The sequence below is a fragment of the Sarcophilus harrisii genome, chromosome 2 (genome assembly GCF_902635505.1).
Source record: "Sarcophilus harrisii chromosome 2, mSarHar1.11, whole genome shotgun sequence".
Taxonomy (NCBI): domain Eukaryota; kingdom Metazoa; phylum Chordata; class Mammalia; order Dasyuromorphia; family Dasyuridae; genus Sarcophilus; species Sarcophilus harrisii.
The window spans coordinates 280,429,472-280,447,426 of NC_045427.1; the positions used below are offsets into that span (position 1 = coordinate 280,429,472).

At 34.0% G+C, this 17,955-nt stretch overlaps 1 protein-coding gene across 1 annotated transcript in view; it reads right to left on the reverse strand.

Moving 5' to 3' along the window:
• The window catches only part of LOC100923378 (cation channel sperm-associated protein subunit beta), a 212,392-nt gene that overhangs the window by 97,654 nt on the left and 96,783 nt on the right, over positions 1-17,955 (reverse strand). The window contains exon 18 of the mRNA XM_031949291.1: positions 15,647-15,834. Coding sequence (XP_031805151.1) covers positions 15,647-15,834 — 188 coding nt within the window. The remainder of the gene's footprint in view (positions 1-15,646; positions 15,835-17,955) is intronic.

Sequence of the window (17,955 nt, forward strand, 5' to 3'; positions counted from 1 at the left end):
GCAAGAAATTCAGGAGGGGATACAAACAAGGAAATATTATGCATTGGTATAATCAGGTTAAATTTAAAATGCACATTAAAATATTGTTCAGAATTGAAATTCATGGTATAATATATAATCTTTTTGCTATATTTTTATATTGAAAGGGAAAAGTAGGAAGAATGTTATTCCCCATAACCTTCTGATGCAATATAGTCACAAAATGTAGTTGTACAAGATGGAACTTCATTTTGTGCAGAAAATATATCTGTGTCCTTATCCCTTTATCAGTTTTATAAACGTCAATGATTAAATCAAGAAAGGTTGGTAATTTGCTGCAAAAATTAATCAGCCACACCTCTAGAGACTTTAAGACATTTTAAGTCATGGAAAGTTTAAGAAAAACTAGATTCATTAATACCTGTTAGTTATATTATATTATATTATATTATAATACCCTGTATGAGTGTGGAAGAAATGGAAGATTTTCTCCCAACATTTCTCATGTCATTTTGGAAGCAGAAATAGGCAAGGTCACAGAGACACAGTCAGTAGGGGGATAAAGCAGCTTCCAAGGAGAGCAGCTTCTAGCAATTAAAAGACAAACTATCCAGTCCACCCTCAAAACTCGTTGTGAGAATTTTTCAAAGAGAAGGGACTTCTAAGTTCCAGAGCATAAGCCAAGATGGTGGAGTGAAGTCAGGAAGTTTCTTGAGCCCTCCCAGTTTCCCTCAAAAACCATATGAAACCAAGCCCCTGAACAGAGTCAGACAGAATGAAACCACTCTCCATCTCAAGGTAAACTGAAAAAACTTCAACAAAGGTCAATCTCAGTGGGGTAAAAAGGGTGTTCAGTCCAGGTCAGAGAGACTATGAGAAAACTGAGAGGGTCATCAACTACTTAGTTGCAAATCAGCAGCTAAGACCCCAAGATCTGGCACAAATAAGGGGAGGGAGGTAACTTCCAGTCCCAGCTTGGAAGGCAAACCCTGGGAAACCAGGCTGTTTCCTGAACAAAGCAGGCAAAACCATTCCCTGCAAATACTAAGCATCCTTGTGCAAAAAGCCAAGGCTTGGAACTACACAATAAACTTGGGACAGTGCCACCTTTTCACCAAGAGCAGAAGTGAAAAGAAGAAGAAATACCAAAAGAAAAAGGAAAGAAAATGAACAAGAAACAGAAAATAACCTTGAATATTGAAAGCTACTTTGGTGACAGGGAAGAGCAAAGCACAAACTCAGAGGAGGACAGAATGTCCACAGAAGAAATCTCAGAGTGAGATAAATGGGTCTTATGTCCAAAAAGGCTTCTTAGAAATGCTAATAAAAGACTTTAAAAGGCAAATGAAAGAAATAGAATAAAAAATGAGAAAAGAAATGAGAGGCATGCATGAGAGAGTCAACAGTTTGGAAAAGTAAGAGAAAAAAATTTGTTTGAAGAATACTTAAACAGTAGAATAAATCAAATAGAAAAGGATATAAAAAAGATAACTAAAGAAAATCACACATTAAAAATCAGAACAGGACAAATGGAAGATAATGACTTTTTTAATACAGCAAGAATAAGCCAAACAAAATAAAAAGAATGAAAAAATAGAAGAATATGTGAAACACCTCATTGGCAAAACAGCCAACCTAGACAAATCAAGAAGTGAAAATTTAAAAATTATTGGCCTACATGAAATCCACGACCAAAAAAGAGTCTGAATAGCATTCTACAAGAGGTCATTAAGGAAAATTGTCTAATATTCTAGAAATAGAGGGGAAAGTACTGATTGGAAGAATCCATTAATCACCTCTAGAAAGAGATCCTACAAAGAAAACATCAAGGAATATCGTTGTGAAACTCCAAAACTATAATCTCAAGGAAAAAATATTTCAAGCTGCCAGAGAAAAACAATTCATATATCAAGAAGCAACAGTCAGGAATACCCAGGATCTGGCAGCTTCTACAATAAAAGATCAGAGAGCCTGGAATACCATATTCTGGAAAGAAAACAATCTGTGGTTACAACCAAGAATTAACTACCCAGTGAGACTTGTAATCATCTTTCTGGGGAGGAGATGGAACTTCAAGGAAGTTGGAGTTTTTCAATTATTTCTACTGGAAAAAAAAACAGAACTAAAAAAAATGTAATCTACAAACACAGGACTCAATAGAGTCATAGAAAAGTCATTGGGAAAAAACATTTATATAAAGGTTAAAATGTTTAAATCTCTAGATAGGAAAATAATATTTATAACTCTTGCAAATTGTATCTGTCACTGGAGGTGAGAGAAGGGAGAATCACATGGAAAGAGAATGTGGTTGTAAATGGTCCCTCATGTGATGGTATCAGAGAAAAAGACATTAAAGGGGGGTAAAAGGTCTGCACTGAAAAAGAGTAAAGGGGGGGAGGGGAGTGTTATATTAGTTCCATTTGTTCAGACAAAGAAGTGCAAAGGATCTGTTACAATCCAGAGAAAGAAGGGAGGGGGATGAGCATTGTCTAATGCTTGATCTCATCTGTTTTGTCTCTAAGAGGGAATAACTTAATCATTCAGTTGGATATAGAAATTTATCTATCTTAAATTACCTATCTAAAAGAAGTAGAAGAAAGAAAAGAAAAGGGAAGGAGAGGAGAGAAAGAAGGGCAGAAACACTAGGGGAAAAGGTAAGAGAAGTGGGGGAAGGGTTGATAAATGATAAGGTAGTGGGTGAAATGGGTTAAAAAAAACACTAGTAAGAGAAGGGAAAAGGGGTGATAGGAGATAAGGTAGCTGTTGGGGTGTATTAAAAAAAAACACAAGATTAAGGACCAAGTGGAACAAGAGAACAAAAATATATAGGGGAGAAAATTGGATGGAGGGAAATACATAGCTGGTAGTCATAACTATTAATGTGAATGAGATAAACTCTCCCATAAAATGGAAGCAAATACCAGAGTGGATTAAAAAATAGAATCCTATAATATGTTGTATATAAGAAACACATTTGACACAGGCACATACAGAGTAAAGGTAAAAGTCTGGAACACAATTTATTATGCTTCAGCTGAAGCAAAGAAAAAAAAGAGAGAGAGAAGTGGCAATTCTGATCTTAGATAAAGCAAAAGTAAAAATAGATCTCATTAGAAGAGATGAGAGAAAGTACATCTTGATAAAAGGCACAAGAAATAATGAAGTATTAACAATACTAAATGTGTTTCATCAAGTGGTAAAGCAGGCAAACTCTTAGAGAAACTATTAAGCCAGTTACAGGAATATAGAGACAGCAAAAGTATTCCAGTGGGAGACCACAACCTTCTCCTTTCAGAATCAAGACAAATCTAACCACAAAATAATTAAGAAACTAGGGAAGTTAATAGAATCCTAGAAAATCTAGATATGATAGACCTCTGGAGAAAACTGAATAGTGACAGAAAGGAAGACATGTTTATCTCAGCAATACATGGCACCTACACAAAAACTAACCATGAATTAGGCCATAAAAATCTCACAATCAAATGCAAAAAGGCAGAAATAGCAAATGTTTCCTTTTCAGATCACAGTACAATAAAAATATATTAAATAAAGGACCAGGAAAAGATAGACTAAAAACCAATTGGAAATTAAATAATTTAATTCTAAAAGATGAGTGGCTCAAACAACAAAACATAGAAACAATTTCATTTCCATAATTTCATCCAAGAAAATGACAATAATGAGACAATATACCAAAACCCATAGGATGCAGCCAAACCATTTCTTAGGAGAAATTTTATATTTCTAAATAGCAACATAAATAAAATAAAGAGGAGGTTAATGAATTCGACATGCAACTAAAAAAGCTAGGGGGAAAAAACAAGTGAAAAAAAAAAAACAATTAAATACCAAATGAGAAATTTTGAAACTTGTAGTGATCTGGTTGGTTTTCTGGAGGTCTTCTGGACCAGCCTTCTTTTCAGCAGAGTAATCACTACGAGAATAGCCAGAAATTCTTTATTATCTTCTTCACAGTCTAGTTTCCTTGCCTGGGGCCCAGGCCAGCTTTCTTGAAGTCCTCCAGAATATGTCTTAGTTTCTGTGAGGGAGGCAGGAGGAACACCACGACTGTCTCTGTCTTGATGTCTGTCTCAGTCCAAGAGCTTGTGCTTCATCTTCCAGCTTTCTGTCTTCTCTGAGTGTGTCACTGAGCCCTTTCCAAGTCTGTTCTAGTCCCTCATGGTGGTAGGAGATGAAATAAAAGTCTCTCTGAATACAAGGGCTTGTGCTCCAGTCTCCAGCAATCACAAAGGTAGGAGATGGAATAAATGTCTCTCCTTGGCTCTGAGAGGAGCACCTCCAGTGCTCTGTCTTCTCAGAGTCTGTCTCTGAGCCCCGTTCGATTCTGTCTCTGGCCGAGTTTGTCCTAGTTTATATGCAGTATACTGAATATAAACCAATCACTAGAGAACCATTATTTGTTGTAAGATTAAATCAATCATACTGAACTAGAGAACTATTAATCACCATGCTAAACGAGATAACCATTGTCTTATCAATTCCACTTAGTTAACACCTTGTTTAAATCAATTATACTGAGACTTAAGTATCCTGCCCTTTACAGAAACTCAAAGGAGAGATTAATAAAATAGAAACTAAGAAAACTATTGAGTTAATAAAGAAAACTCAGAGTTAGTTTTATGAAAAAACTAACAAACTGGATAAACCTTGGTTAATTTGATCAGAAAAAGGAAAGAAAAAATAAAACATTGCCAGTATCAAAAATGAAAGGGGTGAACTTACCACTAATAAAAAAGAAATTAAAGCAATAATTAGGAGCTATTTTGCCCAATTCTATGGCAGCTAGTCTAACAATCTAACTGAAATAAATGAATATTTTTTAAAATATAAATTGTTTGGGTTACTAGAAGAAGAAATAAAATACTTAAATAGTCCCATTTTAGAAAAAGAAAATGAACAAGTCATTAATGAACTCTCTATGAAAATATCTCCAGGGCCAGATGGATTCACAACTGAATTCTATCAAACATTTCAACAACAATTTATTCCAATACTATGTAAACTATTTGGAAAAATAGGAAAAGGAGTACTACCAAATTCCTTCTATGACACAAAGATAGCAGTGATACTTATACCAGGAAGGGCCAAAAGAAAGAAAGAAAATTACAGAACAATCTCCCTAATGAATATTGATGCAAAAAATTTAAATAAAATAATAGCAAAGAGATTATAGCAACTTATCTCCAGAATAATACACTATGGGATTTGTAGTAGAAATCCAGGGCTGGTTCAATATCAGGAAAATTATTACCATAATTGACCATATCAATAACAAAACTAACAGAAAAGATGATAATCTCAATAGATGCAGAAAAAGCTTTTGACAAGATACAACACCCATTTGTACTAAAAAAAAAAAAAAAAAAGTACTACAGAACATAGGGATAAAGGAAGTTTTCCTTAAAACAATTAGCAGTATATGAGGATGTATTCTGATGAAAGTAGATTTCTTCGACAAAGAGATCTAACTCAGTTTCAATTGATCAATGATGCACAGAAGCAGCTACACCCAAAGAAAGAATACTGGGAAATGAATGTAAACTGTTTGCATTTTTGTTTTTCTTCCTGGGTTATTTTTACTTTCTGAATTGAATTCTTCCTGTGCAACAAGAGAACTTTCAGTTCTGCACACATATATTGTATCTAGGCTATACTATGATATATTTAACATGTATAGGACTGCTTGCCACCTGGGGGAGAGGATGGATGGAGGGAGGGAGGGGAAAAGTAGGCACAGAAGTGAGTGCAAGGGATAATATTATAAAAAATTACCCAAGCATGGGTTTGGTCAATAAAAAGTTATAATTATGAAAAAAATTAAAAGAAAAGAAAAAAAACAATTAGCATTTATCTGTCTAAAACTTACAGAAAATATTATTTGTAATGGAGAGAACATGGACATATTCCATTATGCTTAGGGATGAAACAAGAATGCCCATTATCACCACTATTATTCAACACTGTACTGGAAATGTTGGCTTTAGCAATAAGAAGTGAAAACTAAATTAAAGGAATTAGAATAGGCAGTGAGGAAATAAAACTATCACTCTTTTGCAGATGATATGATAATATACTTAGAGAATTCTAGAAAATCATCAAAAAATCGACTGGAAACAATTCACAGCTTTAATAAATTTTCAGGATATAAAATAAACCCACACAAATCATCAGCATTTCTATATATTATTGACAAAATCTATCAGCAAGAGATAGAAAGAGAAATTCCATTTAAAATTACTCTAGATAAAATAAAATATTTGGGGGGGGGGTCTATCTGCCAAGAACTATATGAACAAAATTACAAAACACTTCTCACACAAATAAAATCACATCTAAATAATGGGGAAAATATCAATTGGTTATGGCTAGGCAAAGCAAATAGAGTAAAAATGACAATTCTGTTTAAATTGGTCTGCTTGTTCAGTGCCATACCAATCAAACTGCCAAAACGTAATTTTATAAAACTAGAAAAAATAATAACAAAATTCATCTGGAAGAACAAAAGGTCAAGAATATCAGGGCAATTGATGAAAAAAAAATACAAAGGATGGAGGTTTAGCAGTTCCAAATCTAAAACTGTATTATAAAGTAGCACTAATCAAAACCATTTGGTATTGGCTAAGAAATAGAGTAGTGGATCCATGGAATAGGTTGGATACACACAACACAATAATCAAGGCCTATAGCAAGCTAGTATTTGATAAACCCTTCAACTCCAGCTTTTGAAATAAGAACTCACTATTTGACAAAAATTGCTGGAAAAACTGGAAAATGATATGTCAGAAACTTGGCATACACCTAAATCTCACACCCCATACCAAATTAACATCAAAATGGATACATGATTTGAACATAAAGGGTGATAGCATAAACAAATTAGGAGAACAAGAGATAATTTACCTATCAGATCTTTGGAGAAAGGAGGAATTTATGACCAAAAAAGAACTAGAATACATTATAAAAGGCAAAATGGACAGTTTTGTTTACATTAAATTAAAAAGATTTTGCACAAATAAAACCAACAGAAAAAAGATTACAAGGGAAGTACAAACTTGGGGGTGGGAGGGAATCCTTATAGCCAGCATCTCTGATAAAGATCTCATTTCTAAAATATATAAAGAATTGTGTCAAATTTATAAGAATACAAGTCATTCCCCAATTGATAAATAGTTAAAGGATATGAACAGACAATTTTCAGATGACAAAATTAGTCATTTATAGTTATATGCAAAAATTCTCTGAATCACTATTGATTAGAGAAATGCAAATTGAAACAACTCTGAGGTACCACACATCATACCTCTCAGATTGTCTAAGATGACAGGAAAAGATAATGATAAATGTTGGAGGCAATATGGGACAATAGATCATATCAGTAACAAAAACAACAGAAATCATAATAATCTCAATAGATGCAAAAAAAGTTTTTGACAAAATTCAGCACCCATTTTTATTTCAAAACATTAGAGAGCATAGGGATAAAAGGATCTTTCCTTAAAATAATAAACAGCATCTATCTAAAACCTACAGCAAGCATTATTTATAATGGAGAGAAGTAGGATGCATTCCAATAAGATCAGGAGTGAAACAAAGATGTCCATTGTCGGTATGCATTGTTAGTAGAGTTGTGAACTGATCTATTCTGGAACTATGCTCAAAGAATTATCAAATTGTGTAATTGTGCATATCCTTTGACCCAGCTGTGCCATTACTGGCTCTGTATCCCAAGGAAATCATAAGGGAGGGAAAAGGATATGTATAAAAAGGTTTGTAGCAGCAATTTTTGTAGTAGTAAAGAATTGGAAAAAGAATAGATGCCCATCAATTGGGGAATGACTGAACAATTTCTTGCACATGAAGATAATGGAATATTATTGTCTATAAAAAATGATGAACAAACTTCTTATATAAAGGCTAGGAAAGATTTATGTGAATTGATGCTGAATTAAACAAACAGAACCAGGAATACATTGTACATAATAACAATAAAATCATGTGATGATCAATTATGAAAGGCTTGGTTCTTTTCAGTGGTTCAGTAATCCAATGCAATCTCATTAGATTTTGAGTAGGAAATGCTATCTGCATTCAGTAAAAGACCTTCAGAGACTGAATGTAAATCAAAACATGCTATGTTCGCATCTTTTTTTTCCTGTTATTTTTTTTTCTCTCTCCTGAGATTTTTCCCTTTTGCTCTGATTTTTCTCTCCCAAAATGATTCATAAAGCAATATGTATTAAAAATAAACTTTTAAACAATTGAAAAAAAGGTTTTTAAAGAGAAGGGACTTCTAGTTTTTTTTAGTACCTACAGTTGTAAGTTGTCTTTGTACCATTTATAACCTGTAAGTATAATTCATTACCAGCACATTTTATTTTGAATGCACTATTGATGATTTATCTATGGGTGAAGACACCTGAAGTTTTTGGAAGGAATAATGTTTAAATACTGTTGTTTCTATTCCATATAAGTAAAAGCCATTGCTAAGAACTGAATGCATCTCCTGTTACTAGAAAGTATATGGCACCTTAACATATTTAACATGTATTTGGACTATCTTCCATATAGGGGAGGAGGTGGGGGGAAAGGAGGGGAAAAGTTGGAACAACTTTTTTATTTTTTGCAAGAGTCAATGTTGAAAAATTATCTGTGCATATGTTAAATTTTTTAAAAAATAAAAAAAAAATGTATATGGGAGGTGAAGATGGATGAGACAGCTTAATGAGATTATAATGTTATGTTCCTAACACTAAAAGTTTGTACTGGAGGAACCAAGATGGCTGAGAAGGCACACATGACTTTTTAAGCTCCTCTCATACCCTCACTACTAATTACTAAATTCAGCCTCAAAAATTAGCGCTTGACTGGTAAAATTCACAAAGATTCAAGTACAACAATTTACCAGCCAAAGATAATCTGGAAGATCACCAGAAAAGGTTTGTCCTGATCAGCGGGAGCAGGCCAGCACAAGCAGGGAGATAGAACCAGAGATTAGCATACTGAGCAGATCGGGGCGGGGGGTGGTCTCTGTGGCTGGAAAATTTACAGGGAGGATTCTACCACAGATTGACTGCTCTGCTTTGGTTGCAAAGCAGTAGACCTGCTGAGAAATTAAAGCCAAAAGGTAGAGAGTACTCTAAAAAATGAACCTAATAGGATCTGGCTATATCCACCCAAAACTGGAAGTGAGTGACTCAGCACAGACCACAGCACAGCTGTGAAGCCACATTCTGCAGCACAGGGCTTTCACCTGGGGCAGTCACAAATCTGCAGTGGGGGGGAGGGGCCCAAGCCCAGGGCAGTCTCTAATCTGCACAGTTGGGGGCTTGGCCTGGAACAATAGAACTTTCACAGCACAACTGTGCTCCCCAGGGCAGAGACACTTCTGGTGCCATGAAGGGCTATTCACAGGGCAACTGCTAATACCCACAGCAGGCTTTAGCCTGGGGCTGTGACACTTTCACTGCTCAACCTCTAGACCCATGGCAGTCACAAATCCACACAACAGGGCTGGTTAGCAGGGCACTTCCACATTTCTGCCTGTGCTACCCAGCCCTGAGTCACTTCTGGTGTGGAAGTTTTCCCAGAGCACTTCCACAATTCAGCCACTCTTTGCAGCCCATTGGCAGGATAGCTACTGTCCCTATACCTATCCCAACTCTGCAGAGGAAGCTGGTAACCTCCTTGCCCTGAAGGCAGACCCTACAGGCTTTGTAAAAAAAAAAAAATGAGTAAAAAAGCCAAAAGGACCATCGATATCTTCTATACAGAAAGAGAGAAGTTTTTCAACTCCCAGGAGACTAATAGCAGACAGTCTCCAGACAAAACCCCCAAGGGGGATATAATCTGGTTCCCATAATACAAAGCTCTCCTAGAAGAAACTATAAAAAATCTTTAAAGAGAGGTAGAAGAAAAATGGGGAAAGGAAAGAGAAGCTATGCAAGAGAGTAACAACTCCCTGAAATGTGAATTGTAAAAGGTAGAGAACTCCCAGAAAGTGCAGGGAAACATAATTTGTGAATTGGAAAAGGTAAAGAACTCCCAGGAAAGTAGGATTTGTGAGTTGGAAAAAGAAAATAACTCAATTAAAAAAAAATTAGTGAAACAGAAAAAATTCCATAGAGCAAAATAACTCATTTAAAAACTCAATTGGACATATACAAAAAGAAATTTAAAAAAAAAGCTAATGAAGAAAATAACTCATTAAAAATCAGAACTAAACAAATAGAAATAAATGATTCATTGAGAAATCAAGAATCAGTCAAGCAAAACCAAAAAAAAAAGGAAAATTTGGAAAAAAAATGTTAAATATCTACTTGGAAAAACAGCAGATCAAGAAAACAGATCTAGGAGAGATAATCTTAGTATCATTGGACTTCCTGAAAATTATGATAAAAAAAAAAAGCCTAGATACTATTTTACAGGTAATCATCAAAGAGAACTGCTCATATGTAATAGAATCAGAATGTAAAAGAGGCATTGAAAGAATTCGTTATCTTCTGAAAAAGACCCTAAAATAAAAACTTCAAGGAATATTGTGCCTAAATTTCAAAACGATGAAAGTAAGGACAAAATATTATAAGCAGCCAGAAAAAAAAAACCCTCAAATACTGAGGTGCCACAATAAGTATCACTCAAGATCTGGCCACTTCCACATTAAAGAATCAAAGGGCCTGGAATCTGATCTGGAATCTGATATTCTGAAAAGCAAAAGAACTTGGAATGCAGCCAAGAATAAACTACCCAGCTAAGCTGAGCATTTTCTTCCATGGTAGAAGATGGACATTTAATGAAACAGATGAATTCCATTTGTTTCTAAGGAAAAAACCAGAACTAAACAAAAAATTTGATCTCCAACACAGGACTCAAGAGAAGCAGAAAAAGGTAAAAAGAACTCTTGAGAACTGTATTTCTGTTGTGGATATACATAAAAACCATATGTATAATTTTATTTTACTGATATAACATAAAAAAGGGAAGTAGAAATGGAAAGGGGATAGTGTCAGAAAAAAGGAAAAGGGGAGCTAAAAAGAGGGAAACTACATGTGATGATGAGGCAAAGGAAAACTCTCATATCTGAGGGAACTTAGAGAGGGGGAGGAACATTGTGTGAATCCTGCTCTCATCAAGAGTTGGCTCAAAGAGAAAATAATTGACATATTTGTTTTACAGAGAATCTTCTCTCACCTCATTAAAAAGTGGGAGAGGAAAAGGGAAAAGGAAAAAAGAGTAATAAGTGAAGGGTACAAGAAAGGGGAAAGGATTCAAAGGGAGGGGAGAGGGATCCTAAAGAGGGAAAGCTGCGTGACACAAGGGGGAACCAATAGGTTTAATACTAGGGAAGGGGGGAAGGAGAGCAAGAAAAATAAAAGCATAATCTGGGGATATTGGGATGAAAGGAAATACAGAATTAGTAATTTTAACCATAAATGTGAATGGGATGAACTCTCCCATAAAGCGGAGATGGATAGAAAACTGGATCAAAAGTCAAAACCCTACAATATGTTGTTTACAGGAAACACATTTAAAACAGGGAGATATATACAGAGTAAAGGTAAAAGGCTGGAGCAGAATCTATTATGCTTCAGGTGAAGTAAAAAAAGCAGGAGTAGCCATCCTTATCTCAAACTGGCTCAAAGAGAAAATAATTGACATATTTGGTTTACAGAGAAACTTCTGTCACCTCATTTAAAAGTGGGAGAGGAAAAGGGGGAAAAATAAGAGTAATAAGGGAAAAGTTCAAGAAAGGGGAAGGAATTAAAAGGGAGTGGGAGAGATTCTAAAGAGAAAGAGCTGCATAAGGCAAGTGGTGCCCATAAGTTTAATACTGGGAAAGGGGGAAGAGGGAGGTAAGAAAAAGAAAAGCATAATCTGGGGATAATAAGATGACAGGAAATACAGAATTAGTCATTTTAACTTTAAATGTGAATGGGATAAAATCTTCCTTAAAGCAGAGGCAGATAGCAGACTGGATCAAAAGTTAGAACCCTACAATATATTGTTTACAGGAAACACATTTAAAGCAGGTAGATACATATAGAGTAAAGGTAAAAGGCTGGAGCAGAATCTATTGTGCTTCAGGTGAAGTCAAAAAGGCAGGGGTAGCCATCCTTAGATCAAGCAAAGGCAAAAATTGATCTAATTAAAACAGTTAAGGAAGGAAACTATATCTTGCTAAAGGGGAGCATAGACAATGAAGCAATATCAATATTAAACATCTATGCACCAAGTGGCATAACATCTAACTTCCTAAAGGAGAAGTAAAAGAGTTGCAGGAAGAAATAGACAGTAAAACTATAATAGTGGAAGATCTCAACCTTGCACTCTCAGAATTAGATAAATTAAACCACAAAACAAATAAGAAAGAAGTTAAAGAGGTAAATAGACTATTAGAAAAGTTAGGTATGATAGATCTTTGAAAAAAACTGTATGGAGACAGAAAGGAGTACACTTTCTTCTCATCAGTTCATGGAACCTATACAAAAATTGACCATATAGTAGGACATAAAGACCTCAAAATTAAATGCAGGAAGGCAGAAATAGTAAATGCTTTCTTTTCAGATCACAATGCAATAAAAACTACATTCAACAAAAATTTAGGGGTAAATAGACCAAAAAGTAACTGGAAACTAAATTATCTCATCTTAAAGAATGATTGGATGAAACAGCAAATTATAGACACAATTAATAATTTCATTGAAGATAATGACAATGATGAGACATCATACCAAAATTTGTGGGATGTAGCCAAAGCAGTAACAAGGGGAATTTTATATTGTTAGAGGCTTACTTGAATAAAATAGAGAAAGAGAAGATCAATGAATTAGGCTAGCAACTTAAAAAGCTAGAAAAAGACCAAATTAAAAACTAAACTTGAAATTCTAAAATTAAAAGGCGAAATTAATAATATTAAAAGTAAAAAATAAAAAACTATTGAATTAATAAATAAAACTAAGTGTTGGTTTTATGAAAAAACCAATAAAATACATAAACCTTTGGTAAATCTGATTAGAAAAAAGAAAGAAGAAAATAAAATTGTTAGTCTTAAAAATGAAAAGGGAGAACTTTCCACCAACGAAAAGGAAATTAGAATGATAATAAGGAGTTGCTTTGCCCAACTTTATGCCAATAAATTTGATAACCTAAGTGAAATGAATGACTGCCTCCAAAAATATAGGCTTCCCAGATTAACAGAGGAGGAAGTAAATTGCTTAAATAGTCCCATTTCAGAAAAAGAAATAGAACAAGCTAATAATCAACTCCCTAAGAAAAAATCCCCAGGACCAGATGGATTTACATGTGAATTCTACCAAACATTTAAACATTAAACATTTAAAAAACAATTAACTATTGCTATATAAACTATTTGAAAAAAATAGGGAATGAAGGAGTCCTACCAAATTCCTTTTATGACACAGACATGGTACTGATAACTAAACCAGGTAGGTTGAAAACAGAGAAGGAAAATTACAGACCAATCTCCCTAATGAAAATTGATGCTATAATCCTAAATAAAATATTAGCAAAAAGACTACAGAAAATCATCCCCAGGATAATACACCATGACCAAGTAGGATTTATACGAGGAATGCAGGGCTGGTTCAGTATTAGGAAAACTATTAGTATAATTGACCATTTCAATAACCAAATTAATAAAAACAATATGAACATCTCAATAAGTACAGAAAAAACATTTGATAAAATCCAACATCCATTCCTATTAAAAACGTTTAAGTATAGGAATAAATGGACTTTTCCTTAAAATAATCAGGAACATCTATTTAAAACCATCAGTAGGCATCATATGTAATGGGGATAAACTGCAACCATTCCCAATTAAGATCAGGAGTGAAATAAGGTTGCCCACTATCACCATTACTATACAATATTGTATTAGAAATGTTAGCTTCGGCAATAAGAGTTGAGAAAGAGATTAAAGGAATTAGAGTAAGTTATGAGGAAACCAAATTGTCATTCCTTGCTGATGATATGATGGTATACTTAAAGAACCCCAGAGATTCTACTAAAAAGCTATTAGAAATAATCCACACCTTTAGCAAAGTTGCAGGATACAAAATTAACCACATAAGTCATCAGCATTCTTATATATCACTAACAAGATCCAACAATTAGAGTTACAAAGAAAAAGAATTGCAAATTAAGACAACTCTGAGATACCACTACACACCTCTCAGATTGACTAGAATGACAGGGAAAGATAATGCAGAATGTTGGAGAGGATGTGGGAAAACTGGAACATTGCTACATTGTTGGTGGAATTGTGAATGCATCCAGCCATTCTGGAGAACAATTTGGAACTATGCTCAAAAAGTTATGAAACTATGCATAACCTTTGATCCAGCAGTGTTACTACTGGGCTTATATCCCAAAGAGATCTTAAAGAAGGGAAAGGGACCTATATGTGCAAAAAAGTTTGTGGCAGCCCTCTTTGTAGTCACCAGTAACTGGAAACAGAGTGGATGCCCATCAATTGGAGAATGGCTGAATAAATTGTGATATATGAATATTATGGAATATTATTGTTTGGTAAGAAATGACCAATAGGATGATTTCAGAAAGGCCTGGAGAGACTTACATGAACTGATGTTGAGTGAAATGAGCAGGACCAGGAGATCATTATATACTTCAACAACAATACTATATGATGATCAATTCTGATGGACGTGGCCCTCTTCAACAATGAGATGAACCAAATCAGTTCCAATAGAGCAGAAATGAATTGAACCAGCTACACCCAGCAAAAGAACTCTGAGAAATGAGTATGAGCCACTACATAGAATTCCCAATCCCTCTATTTTTATCTGAATGCATTTTTTTATTTCCTTCACAGGTCAATTGTACAATATTTCAAAGTCTGATTCTTTTTGTACAGCAAAATAATTGTATGGACATGTATACATATATTTTATTTAACATATACTTTAACATATTTAACATGCATTGGTCAACCTGCCATCAGGGGAAGGAGGGGAAAAATTGGAACAAAAGGTTTTGCAATTGTCAATGCTGAAAAATTACCCAGGCATATATCTTGTCAATAAAAAGCTATAATAAACAAAATAAATAAAATACTTTTCTCACAAATGAAAAAAAAATCAATAAACCAGTTTGCTTTAAAAAAATAAATAAATAAACGTTTGTGCCTATACTATGGAGATGTAGCCCATCTATCTTGAGGTCCAGAGCTTCACCAAGCTACCACAGATGTCCACACCTCAAAAACATTTTTTAAAAACTTGGCAGAAAAAACTCTCAGAATTTTAAGTAGAGTTTCCATAGAAGATTTATGGAAATACATGAATAATTTTTTTAAAGGATGGGAAGGCAAGGATTGGTTATGATTTCTACCAGTAGCAAGAAAACCTATACTCATTACATCATTAAGTCACTAAAGCATCAACATAACTGGTTAATTCCTGCCCTAAAAATTATATATACTATCATATTATAAAATAGTAATATTATGAGAGAATAGTCTATGATGCATCTAATAAACTCAGTAAATAATCAGTTGGTCCCAGAGTCTTTTTGGATATATTTCTCAAGAAACAATTGCATCTTTCTCACAGGAAAATTTCCTATTGTTTTGTAGTCATCAGTTACTACTTACATGCAAACTTACCATATATAAGATTAATTTTAAAGAAGGAGTTGTCATGTCTTTGAATGGTAATGTCACCCTTTAAACTGGAATTCACTGAAGGAAATTCAACTGCAAAAGGTTCTTCTAAAGTTGCAGCTGCTGAGCTCGGAAAGCCTACAAGGTCCTCATGATACATAATCTTTGTTATGTCAGCATTTCCATAAGAGCTATGTAAAAAAAAAAAAATCAGTCATTTAGGTTCTGTGTTAGTAGAAGCAATTAATTAGGGAATTTGGATTAGATGATTGTTGAAGAATATATGATTCTATACTTCATTCTAAAGTCATTTAAAAAAAACTCAAGATAAGTACCACTCAAGTTTTAAATTAAAGCAAAGATTTATTGATGTGGTTCTTCCTTTCTATTGTTCTCTGAAAATCTATCACAATAAACAATTTATTTTATGAAGAAATTGAAAACATCAGAATACTCATTACCTTCATATTTCTACAAGAAGCATATTAGGAGCAGTGCAATGGGGTAAATCCATGAAGAAATCCATTTTCCCTGCTGTCAAATTATGTTATGTTATCATTGGCATAATATAAAGGCCAAGAATATACAAGTCTTTTCTCTAAGCTTGGAAGGGAAATGCTCTTATGAATTTTTTACAAATGTGACAAACTTAGCAAAGAATTGATAGGCCATAAAAAAATGCAATTTGGATTTATAGTTCTTTCCAGTTTAAGAACAGAACAAAAATATCAGGTTTTACTATGAAAAAGATGTGTAGGGACTACGCAAAAGTATGGGACTCTCAAGGAGAATCAAAAAAAGGGAAAAGTGGTGTGTTGTATCCCATAACAAACACTATATATTTAATGGCAGTAGGAGTCCACCATATCTGTAATTAATTTGAGAACATGAGAGGGGACAAGCAAAAACATGTTTAACAATGTTAAAAACCATGTTTTTAAAAACATGGAATGCTCACTCCATGAGTTGGAGTGCTGAAAGAAGCAAACCAACAAGAGGAATAGTTGACCTCTACCCTACTCTAAACTTAGTTCTGTTCAATTATGTTTTTCTTTTAGCTCCATGAAAGAATGCCAGCCCTTGAATTGTCTGATGTCCCTTTGTTTGTGGCATGAGGGCTCAATGGGAGTTAAACCCAGTAGAAAGGAACTTTTCCTAATTCAGAACCCAAAACCCAGCTAGCCTTTTAGAGAGCATTATGTGAAATGGATCATTTTGATCCCATCAAATTAAAAAGATTCTGTACAAATGAATCCAATGAAGCCAACATTAGAAGGAAAGTAGGAAACTAGGGAAATGTTTTTTTAAGTTTTTCTGGTAAAGCCCTTCTCATACATATGAAATGCATATGTACATGAAATGAGTCCTATTTATGAGAATATGAATCACTGTCCAATTCATAAATGGTCAAAAGATATGAACAGGTAGTTTTCAGAAGAAATCAAATATTTATGTATAATCTATATGAAATAATTTTTTAAAAAATTTTGCCTCTTTTATTCAATGCTAAAAATACTTGAGAGTCAAGTTATGTCTTTAAATAAGCTGAGAAGTGAGAGGCAGTGGAGAAGGGAGAAAATAATTTCCAGGAGGATTTGTGGGGGTATATTTTTGTTTGATCCATGTGAAAAGAAAACAAAGAACTGAGATACAAGAAAAGCATTGATTCAATAATGGTTCCATAAGAATAAGGATTTGGGGAAGATGAACAGATGTTATAAAAATTAGAAATTTGATATTTTAAAAATTGGAAACCTCAAAGTAATAGTTTTCTGATAAAATCTCCATTAAGAATAGTGTCAGTACCTTGCTAGTTAAGCTTACTTCTCAATTCACCAGGTTTATCAGTTGTATTTCATGAATCATAATATACAAAACATCTTGGCTGGAAAGCAAAATAATTTTTTTAAAAATTCTAATCTAAACCAATCCAGTGTGGTTCCAAAAGTACAGGGTTTTTGTTTTCATTTTGGGGTGAATACTGTTTGAACATTAACTTCAGTAATAGCAATAGGCAAATCACAATGTTGCAGTAAATAATACAGTGCAACTCATGACAGAACCTCCAAGAGAGAAGGGAGAAGGGAGAAAGAGCAACACATGCTTCATCCCACTTTAGATGGTTTTATTCAACATGGGACTTATTGTGGGGACCAAAAAGACAACTTTCAAAAAGGAGTATAAATTACTGACGGGGAACATTCCCTAGATTCATTCTTTTTTCTCCTTTTTATATTTATTTTCCAAATTTATTTTATTTGAAAAAAAGAAAAAGAAAAACAGAAAAGCAATACAAAACAAAATGAAACAAA